Here is a 16,281-nt window from a genome sequence, read left to right as displayed (position 1 = left end):
CCTCAGTCAACTATTGACAAGTTAAATGGCGCGACGGGGCGGTCGGTTATACAAGAAATGGAGCACACTTTGACAATTTACACTAAATATTAAAGAGATGAAATGGAGCTTGTAACGCTGAATGCAGACAATTAAATTAGAATATCTGAACATGAAAGAACCCTTTTTTACAACAATACCAAAAATTGTCAGAGACGGAAATTAGGTTCGGGTTTTCTTGAGTAACTTTGCAAATAAGTGAGACTTCGGCGTTAAACGTACGGTGTTGATACTAACGACGCACGTTTACATGGACATGAGACCCTCTGAAGTATACTGTACCAGACTCTGCTACATGGCGTGGTCATTCATCTCTCCTGGACGCGGGACTTGCACACGGTTCCTTTGTGGCGAAATTGTCCTCCGAGGTCGATCGCGACGAAGAATAATTGCGACGATCTGGTGTACTTGCACCTCCTTAGTACTTCGGGCGTTCCTCTTGCCACTAGCGTTGGATGTACGTGGTCACGTGCCGGTTCGGAATCTCTCTGGTGACGGGCTTCGATCGGCGTCATCCTGAAAAACGTCCTTCGGGCTTTGGGCAGTGTTTGGCTTTGGTGTCGTCTTTGGCGTTGGCTGACTGGCTTCGGCGTCGTTCTGAAAAACGTCCTTCGGGCTTTGGGCGGTGTTTGGCTTTGGTGTCGTCTTTGGCGTTGGCTGACTGGCTTCGGCGTCGTTCTGAAAAACGTCCTTCGGGCTTTGGGCAGTGTTTGGCTTTGGTGTCGTCTTTGGCGTTGGCTGACTGGCTTCGGCGTCGTTCTGAAAAACGTCCTTCGGGCTTTGGGCAGTGTTTGGCTTTGGTGTCATCTTTGGCGTTGGCTGACTGGCTTCGGCGTCGTTGCAGGCGTCAGGGGGAGCGACGGCCCCCTTCTCTATCTTCTTTAGCCCTCCATCATTATGTAGTCCACGCTTGGCAAAAACAAATCACCGCGTAATCTTCACCAAAATAAGGCGCACACTGGTAACGCTCTATCTGCGATTCACTCACGGTACGTAAGGAAACAAAGTCCACGGACACAAAACAATGATCACGCGAGAGTGTAGCGCGGAGATGCTCTCTCTGTGAAATCCGGGTAAAAACTGTGTATGGAATCATAGTACTGCCTATATATAAGAGATTCGAATTCTTCCGATGAAAAGGACGCTCAAGTGGCTTGGCTTCCCTTTCAGAGGGATGGAAATGACCTCTCTCCATTGTCTTGAAACGCGGTCAAGTGCGCGTCCTCGATCCTTGCAGGCTTCGGACTCCTGCTGATTTTTCTGGTCATCCGTGAAGAATGGGTTTGCCCGCCCGCCGCGATTCCTAGCCCTGTCCGACGAAAATAATCCTTTTCCTTCTCTCCGTGTTGAGGCGGCTGTCACTCAAGAAAAACCTGTCCCCAACTCCCGACGTCTGGCTCGGATACAAATTTATCCACAAAATAAAGAACCTCACACTTTTATATTTGAATATAAAATGAATCAATAAACAAAAATTAATTTATATCGAACTGCGTTTCACATGTCACTAGATACCGTGACAGAGCCATACCATTCAACACAAGTCGACAAGCCCCCCACGATGTCATCCCGCAAAGCTGATATCATAACCTGGCTGGAACGCCATAACGTAGCATGTGATATGAGCATGAGGAAGGCTGAACTACTGCAGCTCCTTATGTTACACAAACCCCAGTTCCCCATATATCGAATAGACAAGCTTGCAGAAGAAGCGGGACATACGGTGGTCCGTCTCCCGCCTTATCATTGTATGTACAATGCAATCGAACTTATTTGGGCACAGGTCAAAGGGCTGGTAGCACAGAGGAACACTTTGCCACCTTTTACACCGTCTAAAATTTTTCAATTGACAGAACAGGCTATCGGGGATGTGACACCAGATAGGTGGTGTTCGGCTATAGAACACGCAAGGAAGATTATTTCCGAAGCATGGGAAAAGGAGGGAGTTGAAGAGCAGCAAATGGAGGATTTTGTAATTTCACTTGGGCGGGAAGACAGCAGTGACAGTAGTAGCTCAGATGAAGATGTTCCTTTACCAACCAACAATGAAGATGATCGTGGGATAGCGCCACTGTAATGGTAGCCAGTAAGCAAAAACAACTCATTCTTTAACTACTACTTCTGTTCTTTCATTCATTTTTTATGTTTTTACATACAGGTAGCTCAAAGCATTAATAACACATGTACCAAATGTATCATTAATGTTAAGGAAATCGAGCAATTGCCAAGCGTTTCCTTGTAATTTATTGAACTCTGTATTTCCAGAGCCTGTATTCTCATACAGCTTCCCAAATTATCTCACTTCACACATCCACATGTGCCTCCCCGATGGCACAGTGGTAGGGTAAGTGTTGTCGCCTTGTAATCAAGTAGTCCTGGGTTAGATACCCTGTCGAGGCACATAGTGGATCGGATCCCACTTCCAACTGTAGGTCCATTCCAGATTAGCCGTAGTGTGCATAAAGTGGACTTTAAAACACCAACTCAATCAATCAATTCACACACAATTGATTTGTTCTTGATAAATTCTTCGTAATACAGTAACTCAGTTCTGTAAAATTCTGTTTTAGAGGTGAATTTTTGTAGGTTCCTCAAAATATAATTTAAAAACGTGTTAACGAAACGAAGTTGTACGTAATTTGTATAGCAGTGGGTTAAGAAAATTATTTATTTTACTTTTAATTTTATGATTAATAAGTAGATCCTATTTGTTTATACGTAATTTGCCCTAATTTGCAAGAAATACATTTCATTTGTAAGTTCTGAAGGTTCAACAATCGCGGCGTGACAAAGAAGGCAAAGAGAGGCGGCATGAAATCAAAGGAGAACGATTTGCCACAGTTGTTCATAACACAAGATGCATTTTCTTTTGTTGGTAATTGTGATACGATACAACGTTAAGTAAAAAGATGCCGGTAGCTGATGCTTGCAATGTACCATAATAAAAACACGACAAAGGTTCTTTCATTAAAGATTTTCGGTTGCTGTGCAGAGCAGGAAGATAAAATGTTTTATGCTTGCCAGAATGTAAAATTCACACTGGAAGATAACGTCAACCTACAAGAAACTTCAGATTCAAACTTCTAGATTCGTTAAATTATCACTTTACGATTGAAATAACATATATTAGCATACTGATACGTATGTTCTTAATTTCGCGTGACACTTTTTTACCGAGCTTGCCAACAGCTGACTAGCCTGTCCATGTGTTTGTGCGAACGTGGCAATGTAGAAACCCCCCAGCCACATGGCAGCCAACGAGGAGACAGAATTTGGTCACGTTCCGCTGTTCTGCGTTCTGATTGCACGCCGCTTCTTATCGCGTCCGTACAGTAACCAGCATGCATCCCATAACTAGAGTCCAAAGCCTGACGCCTTTGACCGTATGGGCACGATGCGGAATGTCAGCTGTTATTAGTGATTAAATATGAACTGATATTTTCAGATACAGATTCCACTGGTTAGGGATGGGACCGATTAATCGGTACTCTATCGGTATCGGCCCATATAGGCATATCGGTGTATCGGTTTATCGGTAAAAATACCGATTATTTTACCGATCCGATATATCGATAAATATCTTATAATTTAGTGCAAAATTCTGCCATTTTGTTGTAATTTTTATGGATAATGTCCATGCCCTACTTTCTGAAAAAGTAAATGTCTAAATATTAAACTTCTTTTGCATTGCAATCAGCTCAAAACACACATTTATTACGAAGATCAATGAAAATTTCAGTGTCTTCAAGGACCATTTCTAATTTTATATCGGATCGGTAAAATATCGGTTATCGGTAAATTTTATATCGGTACTGTATCGGTATCAGCCAAAATTTCATATCGGCCCATCCCTACCACTGGTATTATCCATTGGAATCATTATGGGCTTAGCTCTAATGAAAAAGATATTCTGGACCTTTGCCAAGTGTGGAAGGGAAACACAATAATAGTCAATACATTGAAGGTTAGAGCGACATGTACTTGCCTATACCGGTAAACTCTTGAAACAGCATTTTTACAGCAGCAGCATATGTATATGATCACTGTACTTGAAAGAGAAGGTAAAATGCTCACCTTTCAACAACCTGCATGCAAACATTGCCCCATCTGGTTGTTATTTGTGTAACGTCCTCCTCCAAACGATCAACGTCTGGGTGCAGTCGTTGATTTGGCCTTGATTTCTCAACTAGACGTCTGGTATTGTTAGCATCTTCGTTCAGCTGGTCAATGACACCTTGCTGCTGATGGATGGAATTTTGAAGGCTCAACAAATCTTCATGGACCTGAAATGCAGAATGGAACTTTCACGCATGCACTACAACAGACTTCAGACAAGACAAATATATATTATAAGCTATGTGATAATTCTTCTCTCTCTAGATTCACTTCATTCCCTCAGACTTACAATTTCCAAGACTATTTTAAAGCGGAAATAAGAATAATTCTCTCATGCTAATCTTATTGCATTTTCGCTTCACTTTATCAAGTTTTACGATTAGGTGTTAGGCCAATATGAATATTTTCCCAATACCAAAAAAGTACAGTGGAACTCCGGTTTTACGTTCCTGGATTTTACACTTTCCTGCATCCAATCTTGATCGTCCCAGCATAGCAAAATATCATACAAGTTTCCTCGATTTTACAATTTCTTACATGTTATGTTTTTTGAGCTTGATCCCCTGGAAAATGTAAAATCGAGGATTCACTGATAATTTACCAATACTGGAAACCAATATCACATAAAATTACGAACATAGAACCTAAATGATTCATAAACCTTCCTAATTAATGTTTTTAACTAGGTGACAGCTATGAGTTTTGCCTCAGAAAAAGAAACTGCAAAATTATGCTTCTACTTTTACAAAAAGGGGCATAAAAAGAAGATGGTAGGATTTTGCACTAAATTAGAGGCTACTTATAGATATATCAAATTAGTAATTTTACTGATAAACTGATATGCTAATATTCAATAAAAAAGAATGATACTAGAATTTCAGCATCTGTAATTAATTACTTTATTGCTACATTTGCTTAGAACTCTACATAAAAATCACAATATTTCAATTACATTCCTCAGTAGCTAAAAAAAATTACAATCTAGTGAAGGAGACGTTATACTTTACTGTTTTCAGTAAATCTATAGGTGTTTTGAAACATCTACCGTGTTTAGATTGTCAAATAAATATAAAAACAAATTTCAAATCAGGAGGAATGAAAAAATTTATAACAGTCCACATGTTGAGTTACATGCACTGTATACTACAATACATGTAATACTGAAGAGAATATTTCACTTCTATTTCTTCTACTGTACATGTGGGAAACCATTGAGTTTCAGCAGATTTCAGAGACACACAGTAGAGTACAGTTCACAACAGTAGATTCTGTTTACTGAAAACAGTAGAAATTTCCAGCAGGGTAGGTGTATCACGTAAAAATGTAAAGTACGAACACATAAAAGATGCTACCACTGAATTCCACTAAATTGCATGCAAACATGTACAGCCATAAACAGTCACACTAGCAGATTTCATTGCTAGTGGAATTGTGTCTTTCAAACGTAAGCAAAATTGAACATTCATTTTGTTCAATTGGCACAAAAGTACCACAAAACAATACTACTTGAACTGGCAATAACAACTCCTAAACAACTACGCTATTATGCCTATCATTTGAAGGGCTCGGGTGTAAAACATGGTAAGTGCAATTTTGGTCATTTTGGAGTTACAATGTGCATCGTGTAGTCTATCGTAAATGGAGTCGAATCGTACTCGAAGTGTTTCCTTTCGTCAACAGATGACAGAGCTAGACTTGTTTAAAGTTATGGTATCTACCAGTTGTTTCATGTAAAGTATGGCAAGTAGCAAAGATGGCAGCGAAACGACTGTTACTGAATTCCAACGTGTCTCAAAGTTTGCGAGTATTGAGGCAACAGCAAAGATTAGAACGAGTTAGAAAGTGTACATGATTCCCATAATGACCCGGAATATATACCACCAACTAAGAATGAGGAGAATGAAGAGGTTGACAATCAAAAATACGACTAAAACTAGCATGGCCACGTACATTCTATTTCATGTAAACCGTGGTATCTACTGTAGATACCATTGTTTACATGAAGCAGTGCTCATAATGGCAGTTTCGAAATAAATTTTACTCTCGTACCTGGATGTGTACTGCGATCTAGTAGAGAAGCACATACTTTTCTTCTACTAGATATAAATAACTATAGTCACATAGAAATTTCTTTGATTCTTAATTGGGTATTCGCATTTAAGGCTGCTTTAAGATACCATGCCTTACAAACGTCAAAAATGTATTACACTTAAAGAATATGTAATTTGATCTGAATCATATCAATTACTTGGAACAGTCAAGTTCTTTTATAAAATATTTCTTTCACAAATCTGTAATGTGCACTTTAAAAGTTACAACATTTTTATGGTGGATCTAATAACATATTTGTAATTTAATTAACTTTCGTATTGATGAAAGCAAATTATTTTATTGTTGATATTGCAAATATGTCTTCTTTCTGGTTCTAAATTATAACTATTTTAATCCATAAGAGCTAAATATCAGTGAAAACTATTAAAAACTTAAGCCCTGTGTACATTTGAAATCATTCTTTACAAAGATGTCAAGTTAAAGAAAATACAACAAACTTACAAGGTCAAAATTGTGTCTTCATTGATTTGCTTTATTTTACTTCATGTCTTGTGTCACTTTCGGCTTATTTGTAAAGATGTAGTTGATTGATGATATGATGAAATTGATGAATAAAAACTCAAAAACATCCATGCCCAGGCTGGGATTAGAACCCAGGACCCCTGGCATCATAGCGCAATTTCCTAACCATTTTGCCACGGTGGCTGGTAATTGTTATCTTGAAGATAGAGATTTAAACTAGGATGGCCTTTTGGAAAAATTGATTTTAGATTTTTAAAAATTAAATTTTTCGATTTTTCATTATTCAGTTTTTCGAAAAAAGAAACAAAGGTTTTCGTTTTTTCAAAGAAAAAAAATATTTTTTAAAAAAATTCAAAAAATGTGTTTTTAAAAAAATAGTTTTTAGTTTTTCGAAGAAAAAAATAGTTCAAAAAAAGTTTAGAAAAAAAAATAGTTTTTAGAAAAAATCTATTTCAAAAATAAAAGTTTTTTTTTAAAAAAATAGTTTTTAGTTTTTTGAAAAAACAAATTGTACTTCAACTTTTCATTTTCGAAAAAAATATTTTTAGATTTTCAATTTTTTTTAAAAAAAAAGAGGCCATCCCTATTTTATGTATAAATTGCTTATTGAATCACAAAAATCTAATATTGCCATTGTATGCAATTTGGATAGTCTACGTAACAGCTTTGTTATCAAGAGAGGCTTGTGAATCGCAATCTGCTTGGCATGCTGAGATAATAAACAGAGCCTCTGTGTGTATGAAGTAGATATGTGAAGCTTAAAAAAATGCTCAGATATATACATATTTTTACGAATATTGATCTCCATATAGATATAAGGAAGTTATTTTTAATCACAAGCATTTAGAACTTATTTCTTTAAATACTAACGTAATAAAACGATGAAATCTATTTTTATAATGGTGTTCATTTCAGTCATAGACCTAGGTAAGCAAAAACTTGTTACAACAAGTAGCTCAGGTTGTTGTTTATTGAATAAAATTATTATTATTAAAGGCTTTCATGTTTGTGTTACAAATTGTTATGGTAGCTATATAAAGTCAAATGTCAAAATATTATTACTGAACTGACATCAGAAGTTAGCTTGAATAAAGTGGTATCTGATCACTCATTTTGATAATATCGTTGCATGTAAAGCATGGTAACTACAATTCCTTGAACCACCCTCAAACAAATCACATGTAGCACCACCGAAAAAAATAAATTGGATGAAATATCATGTTTGTATGATAGTAAACATACTAGTGAATCATATTTGCTGTAAATAATTTAGAAACCTATTTTAATTTGTAACTCAGATTTTTTTGAAACATCAACTTTCAGTATCTCAAAACCTGCATTATGTCACTTACCATTTTTTACACCAGAGCCCTTCATTTTATCATTGATTGAATTGTTGTTTTAAGTCCACTTTATGCACAGTAAGGCTAATCAGGACTGGACCTACATTTAAAGTGGGATCCAAACCACTGTGCCATGTGCCTCCACCGGGCATCGAACCCGGGACCCCTTGATTACAGGGCAACAACGCTACCACTGTGCCATCAGGGAGGCCCCTTCATTTTATCATTTATACATGTCTTTATCTTCACACATTCTGGTTATTTTACATTACTTCTCTACCTCTATATGTTAACTTGACAATGGGCATGAATGGTAAACTGCTGGTGATATGATACACCTTCTTAGCATGTAATGCATACAACAGGCGTAACTTGGCAAGGGCAAGTACGGCACTTGCCCCCCCCCCCCAAAAAAAAAATCAGGTTTGTTTATTAAAATAAGCAAGTTAGGGGACCTGAGGAGGAAAGTAATAAAAACTAATATTTGTGATTTTGCAAACATCACAGCTATTTAACTAATAATCCTGAATGCTGTTTCTATTGGATGGAAAACTTTTAGTCTCTTCCCACAAACTTAAACCCCAGGTTTGATTTTACACCCCCCCCCAAAAAAAAAAAAAATTAGGTCCAAGTTTAATTCTGCCCCCTCATAATTAGCCTCAAGTTTAATTCTGCCCCCTCAAAGTTATACCCAAGTTTAATTCTGCCCCCTCAAAGTTATACCAAAGTTTAATTCTGCCCCCTCAAAGTTATACCAAAGTTTAATTCTGCCCCCTCAAAGTTATACCCAAGTTTAATTCTGCCCCCTCAAAGTTATACCAAAGTTTAATTCTGCCCCCTCAAAGTTATACCAAAGTTTAATTCTGCCCCCTCAAAGTTATACCAAAGTTTAATTCTGCCCCCTCAAAGTTATACCCAAGTTTAATTCTGCCCCCTCAAAGTTATACCCAAGTTTAATTCTGCCCCCTCAAAGTTATACCAAAGTTTAATTCTGCCCCCTCAAAGTTATACCCAAGTTTAATTCTGACCCCTCAAAGTTATACCAAAGTTTAATTCTGCCCCCTCAAAGTTATACCAAAGTTTAATTCTGACCCCTTAAAGTTATACCCAAGTTTAATTCTGCCCCCTCAAAGTTATACCAAAGTTTAATTCTGACCCCTCAAAGTTATACCAAAGTTTAATTCTGCCCCCTCAAAGTTATACCCAAGTTTAATTCTGCCCCCTCAAAGTTATACCCAAGTTTAATTCTGCCCCCTCAAAGTTATACCAAAGTTTAATTCTGCCCCCTCAAAGTTATACCAAAGTTTAATTCTGACCCCTTAAAGTTATACCCAAGTTTAATTCTGACCCCTTAAAGTTATACCCAAGTTTAATTCTGCCCCCTCAAAGTTATACCAAAGTTTAATTCTGACCCCTTAAAGTTATACCCAAGTTTAATTCTGACCCCTTAAAGTTATACCCAAGTTTAATTCTGACCCCTCAAAGTTATACCAAAGTTTAATTCTGCCCCCTCAAAGTTATACCAAAGTTTAATTCTGCCCCCTCAAAGTTATACCAAAGTTTAATTCTGCCCCCTCAAAGTTATACCAAAGTTTAATTCTGCCCCCTCAAAGTTATACCAAAGTTTAATTCTGCCCCCTCAAAGTTATACCCAAGTTTAATTCTGCCCCCTCAAAGTTATACCAAAGTTTAATTCTGCCCCCTCAAAGTTATACCCAAGTTTAATTCTGACCCCTCAAAGTTATACCAAAGTTTAATTCTGCCCCCTCAAAGTTATACCAAAGTTTAATTCTGCCCCCTCAAAGTTATACCAAAGTTTAATTCTGACCCCTTAAAGTTATACCCAAGTTTAATTCTGACCCCTTAAAGTTATACCCAAGTTTAATTCTGACCCCTCAAAGTTATACCAAAGTTTAATTCTGCCCCCTCAAAGTTATACCAAAGTTTAATTCTGCCCCCTCAAAGTTATACCAAAGTTTAATTCTGCCCCCTCAAAGTTATACCAAAGTTTAATTCTGACCCCTTAAAGTTATACCCAAGTTTAATTCTGACCCCTTAAAGTTATACCCAAGTTTAATTCTGACCCCTCAAAGTTATACCAAAGTTTAATTCTGCCCCCTCAAAGTTATACCAAAGTTTAATTCTGCCCCCTCAAAGTTATACCAAAGTTTAATTCTGACCCCTTAAAGTTATACCCAAGTTTAATTCTGACCCCTTAAAGTTATACCCAAGTTTAATTCTGACCCCTCAAAGTTATACCAAAGTTTAATTCTGCCCCCTCAAAGTTATACCAAAGTTTAATTCTGCCCCCTCAAAGTTATACCCAAGTTTAATTCTGCCCCCTCAAAGTTATACCAAAGTTTAATTCTGCCCCCTCAAAGTTATACCCAAGTTTAATTCTGACCCCTCAAAGTTATACCAAAGTTTAATTCTGCCCCCTCAAAGTTATACCAAAGTTTAATTCTGCCCCCTCAAAGTTATACCAAAGTTTAATTCTGACCCCTTAAAGTTATACCCAAGTTTAATTCTGACCCCTTAAAGTTATACCCAAGTTTAATTCTGACCCCTCAAAGTTATACCAAAGTTTAATTCTGCCCCCTCAAAGTTATACCAAAGTTTAATTCTGCCCCCTCAAAGTTATACCAAAGTTTAATTCTGCCCCCTCAAAGTTATACCAAAGTTTAATTCTGACCCCTTAAAGTTATACCCAAGTTTAATTCTGACCCCTCAAAGTTATACCCAAGTTTAATTCTGCCCCCTCAAAGTTATACCAAAGTTTAATTCTGCCCCCTCAAAGTTATACCAAAGTTTAATTCTGACCCCTCAAAGTTATACCAAAGTTTAATTCTGACCCCTCAAAGTTATACCAAAGTTTAATTCTGACCCCTCAAAGTTATACCCAAGTTCAATTATGTCCTCTCAAAATTATACCCAATTTTAATTCTGCCCCCTCAAAATTAGGCCCAAGTTTGATTACGTCCCCTCAAAATTAGGTCCCAAGTTACGCCCATGATGCACAGCATTCTGCCACTCAATAAATCTGAAGTTACAGCATTCGTATGTGGCGGCCAGTATGATACAGAGTCAATATCTATTAATTTTCAATCATTTATCTAGGAATATAACTAACATTCTTCCTTTAACAAAATGTGGTACGCTTTACTCAATGTTCAAGAAGCAATGTGTACTTACTATTTGGAGTGACTCCTTATCGGAAGGCATGTGATCATATGAAGCCAGTTTCATTTCAAATTCTGATACAACACTGGTGGCTTCCTCAAGTCCCGAGAGGACAATTTCAACACATTTTAGTCTGAAATTAAGAGAATGAAGTATGAATAAAAACATTTACACTAAACTATAAATAACAAATTGTATCAACACAAGATTATAGTGAGAAGCAGTGGCGGCGATTGGGTTCCAAAACCTAGGGGGAAGGGGGCAAAATGAGGGGGGAAGACAGTATATTTTCCTTTGTAGATAAGGTTTAGCATAGTGCAGAGGCAAAAGTGGTGAAAATTTGAGGGGCAACTGTCCCCCTCGTCCCCCCCTCCCCCCAATCGCTGCCACTGGTGAGAAGTTATACAGGAAACATTAGAAAAAAGGTTACCTCTCTAGATAATGCTTTTTTTAAAATATTAATTTAAAGCTAAAACATATCATTTTTTAAATATTAATTAAGAGCTAAAAAACACAAGCTGTAAAGATATAGAATTATTCACAATTACTTTCAATAGTTATTTAGTCTTTTTTTGGCCAATTTTAGTGATTCTTAGTCCTTTCAGCTTTCCTCTCTCACTAGCCAAGTGGTAAGAGTTTCTTACAACTGTACATCAAATCTAAACTAACCAAATTCAAAGACTCAACAGCCCTCTAAGCACAAGTCACCTGCCAGAACACATTTTCCCCTGGGTGACGCATGGTCAGTCCATCAAATACGATCACAGCTGTTTTGTTGCTTTCATGACAGAAGCCTGCTACTAATTATTTTCAAGTAGCTCCTTAGTTGTACTCATGATACTGGGTCAACACCAAAATTTTGTGGGTTCCCACTGAGAATCTAATCCGGGATCATTTGCACTGAAGGCAAGAGTTCTTCCTACAATACAACTGAGTCGCAAATTATTGAGCACATTTGAATTATGAATACTTTTGGAACTTAAGTTAAATAACAGAAATCTAATGGTGGGATAATGGTCAAAATATATGTATATATAAAATTTGTGTGTGGTGTGTATGTATCCCTCTCCCATTCTGGAGCGGGGAAGGGGGGAGGGGAGGGGAGGGGAGAGAGAGGGAGGGAGGGAGAGAGAGAGAGATTTGTATTTTTTTATTCTTGTACGTGCATATTGCTCGAATTGTAGAATTCCTCCTCTAGGAAAAAATCAAGAATGTGTTTCATTTCTTGCAAGAATCGAAAGCTAGAAAGGAACAGGAATATATATTTCTTCGGTTGTTTTTTTGCGAAATGCACTAAATAATTTGTAACCACTCTGTAACAAACAAGGCAAATGCTGTTTAAAATTCTTACCTTTCAATGTACAAATGCGATACGTTCCACAAGTTGTTCCATTTTGCCAGGCACTTGTCCATCTTGGTCTGCATCGTGGCTGTTTTGCGGGCAACGCTCTTGAATGTTGCCTGCACTGTGTTTATTTCCACTTCGTATGACTGCAACTGCGTTTCGAACTCCTTGTGTTCGACCACAAGATGCTCGAGGGAGTCCAGATCTCGAGGTAAGGCTGCGTTCGTCCTTGAAATCAGGGTATGCTCAGCATCATCCAAGGTTGCTTGCAGGGCTGTGATTTGTTCATTAAATAGTCGGGCAGCACTCTTTGAATCTTCTGCAAGGTAAAAAAAATATAAATGGGTGTAGATTCTCCCTTCTGCTGTATTGATACTGCTTACACTGAATCTGGAACTCTTACTGATATCCACTGATACTGCTACTTGAACATCATAATTTAATTCATGTTGTGTGACTTTAAATGCAGCAAGATATTTCCATACACATGCTTTGATTTGTTTAAATCTTTCTTCTGTGATATATTTTAATATATTCTCAACATTTTGCTGCTGCACAAGTTCATTTTTAAGGGCTACATTGGTAAGGTCATTTAAACAATTTATACAGACATAACAGGTATGAGCAAGAGATTGTAACTACCACTTTTTTTAAAAAAAAAAAAATGGAATATTAAAATAGATGTCGTTTTGCAATTTGCATTATTTCCAGGATAGTATAAAGTAGTATTTTGAAACTTCAGTTTCATCTTTCGCTAATTTAACAAACCAATCATTACTTTAAATAATCTGTAATTGAAGGTACAATCAACCGTAATGACAACAGTATTCCATACATATTTCTGTTTTTTCTTCTTCATTCTGTGCATTTTTAGAAATGAAATTGTATTTTTTGCCTATTCTAGCTTTCTGTTTCAATTCTTAACCTCACATTATGGAAAACAGAATGAACGAACATGGTGGACAATTTGCCTACGGTTGTATTTGATGTAAAATTATGACAAGTGTTATTGTGTTTCCGAACATTAAGAATGTACCAATATCAATTTTTTGTTGGTATCAAAGTACCAATATGAAATTTAATGATACTAGTAACTGATATTCTACCAATCCTGTATACACATTGAGAATATTCACTGAAAAACATGATTGGTTGATTAACCTCCTTTATAATGTTGGTCAACAGATGACTGCAATTGATTAGTCTTTCAAAAATAACTTGTCTTTTTAGGAATTTACTCTACAAAACCACAGCATATGAAGTATAAATTCATAATTCACGATATGTGCGACTTACTCACTTTATATATATTAATTCGTATTTTCAATTAAAAATATGAAACTTTGTATACTTACGTGATATGGGTATCTATTTTGTGCAACATCGCAACACTATAAAACCTTTGCACTAAAAGTCCTATGTACAACTAAAACATTAAAAAAGAAGGGACGCGAAAGTTTTAACAAATGAGAGAGAGCATGGGGGTAACAACAGTTTTAGAAGTGTTTTCCAAATTTTACCTTTACCAAATTTGTAGAGTTTCCTTTTTCCTGACGAATGACAGATTTGACGAGGTTACGGTATATTTCGGATAGCCGAGAATAGAAACTGAAGAAGGAAACAGTTGTTTCTGAAACGTCGTTGCACAAAATAGATACTCATTTCACGTAAGTATACAAAGTTTCGTATTTTTAATTTATTGAAAATATGAATTAATATATGAAGTATATATTTATATTTACAAAAATAACAAAAAGGTAGAATTTTGAACTGCATTATTGCTTATAGATGAGTTATATCCCTGTATCCACCAATAGTGATAGAGTACTGATTTATCTGTCCTATTCTGAATATAAATTCGAATTTCACATTGGAAGAACAGGTTAACACAAAATATGTTCTTTTTATGAACAAAACTTTGAATCAAGCAAGACTTTTTAACATTACATTGAACATAACATTGCATAATTGAACATTACAAAGCTATAAAATTAATTTTATATTTCTGGTCTTGCAAAGAAAGAACAGAAATTGTAATAGAGTTGCATAATGTTAAATTACATAGTTTTATGTTAAATGTCATGTTTGTATTTGTTAAAAACACACAAACAGCATGATGAAAAACACTTAGGGAGTTCTTCCGAGCTTTCGACTTCTTCACGGAGTCATCTTCAGGGCTGGTCAAGGGAAGACTTAGTGGACGCTGTTGTAGTTCCGCTGGCCAGTGAAACTACAACCGCGTCCACTCCATCTTCCCTCGACCAGTCCTGAAGATGACTCCGTGAAGGAGTCGAAAGCTCGGAAGAACTCCCTAAGTGTTTTTCATCATGCTGTTTTGTTTTTTTTTGTTAGTATTTTCAACAAATATGTTGCCAGGACGTGACATAAGAAGTTTTCTACTGTCATCATGTTTGTAATTTAGTTTCTAGCATGAAGATTCGAAAATACTTAAGAATACTGTTTCAAACAACATACCTTCTGCTTTTGCTCTTCTTTCGAATTCATCAAACAATCTGTTGACCTCTTCCATCTCTCTCTTCAGTCTTCTAAGCTGTGGATCGTTAGGATCTCCCTCCTGCAGAAGTTTATCAGCATCTTCATTCAATGCTTTGCGGATGGCATTTCGTTGATCCTGACCCATGGCTAAGAACTAAGGGATAAAAAACATACTGAATTAATTTAACAGTTCGGACCAATTCTTAATCTAAAAATGAACATGTGCATATTCCACTCACCATGTGATTATTTCATAATTGCAAGTTTTCCATTATCATTTAAACCAAGCATAATGCATGTAAATGGAAGTATAATTAATTGTTTTCACTCTTAGTTTCTTCAAGTACACAAGTGTTAATTTTGCAACGATTCAGATCAGTATTTCATTCATTTAAAGAACAAACTGTAGGATTTACATTTGTATGTTTTAAAGAAAATTTTTGTTAAAGTAATAATTTGGATTATGCCTCTGCTATATGAAATGTATAGTTAAGGTTGATGCAGCTATAGAAGTAGCTATATTTGCTGACCTTCGTGGCAGAGTGATAAGCACGGCACACTGACACCAGGGGGTTCCTGATTCGAACCTGGTCATTGGTGTTCATTGTGAGCGTTCCATCAGTAACTTCGTCATTTCAACCCTCATCTTCATAATCGCAATTAGCCAAAAGTGGCAGAAAAATAAAATGAAATAACCTAATTCAATTAATCAAAGTAGCAGCTATATTGATATTGCCCTTGGATTTTAAAATGTTTACTTTTTCATGAAGTGAATATTGTCCTGTGCACGGAAACAAAGTCAGTGAGAGTTCGATGTCTACACAATTGATTATTGTGAAACTGATGGTATGTAACCAACATCAAAATATTAAATACAGTGTCATAAAAAAATAGCACCACTCTTAAAAATTACATGCTTAGCATGATTTAATAAAAATTACGATTTTTACCCATCCTGTATGTGACCATGGCTCCACCCTTGCTCTTGTAAGGTTCACAGGCTTGGAATAAAAAAAAAATGTTTTCTATATCGTCCAGTTGCCAGATCACATAATTCATAGCGGAGCACAAACTCAGTGGTGCTATTTTTTTGTGTTGGACTGTATTTGTTACTGTTGGCTATAAACAAGTAAACAATACAGTGAAACGATAATTTTACATTTTCCTGTGTTATACATTCAATTCTCA

The 16,281-nt window shown here is 36.5% G+C and overlaps 1 protein-coding gene across 40 annotated transcripts in view; it reads right to left on the bottom strand.

Moving 5' to 3' along the window:
• The window catches only part of shot (dystonin-like protein short stop), an 888,743-nt gene that overhangs the window by 161,730 nt on the left and 710,732 nt on the right, over positions 1-16,281 (bottom strand). For all 40 annotated transcript variants that reach the window (XM_083113147.1, XM_083113158.1, XM_083113144.1 and 37 more), the window contains 4 exons: positions 15,073-15,247; positions 12,604-12,916; positions 11,265-11,385; positions 4,114-4,322 (listed from right to left, as the gene is read on the bottom strand). In XM_083113147.1, coding sequence (XP_082969273.1) covers positions 4,114-4,322; positions 11,265-11,385; positions 12,604-12,916; positions 15,073-15,247 — 818 coding nt within the window. The remainder of the gene's footprint in view (positions 1-4,113; positions 4,323-11,264; positions 11,386-12,603; positions 12,917-15,072; positions 15,248-16,281) is intronic.

Source organism: Lepisma saccharinum, chromosome 27, assembly GCF_977018435.1.
Source record: "Lepisma saccharinum chromosome 27, izLepSacc3.1, whole genome shotgun sequence".
Lineage (NCBI taxonomy): Eukaryota > Metazoa > Arthropoda > Insecta > Zygentoma > Lepismatidae > Lepisma > Lepisma saccharinum.
Note: the sequence above shows the minus strand (reverse complement) of the source record. Positions and strands in the feature narration are given on the sequence as shown.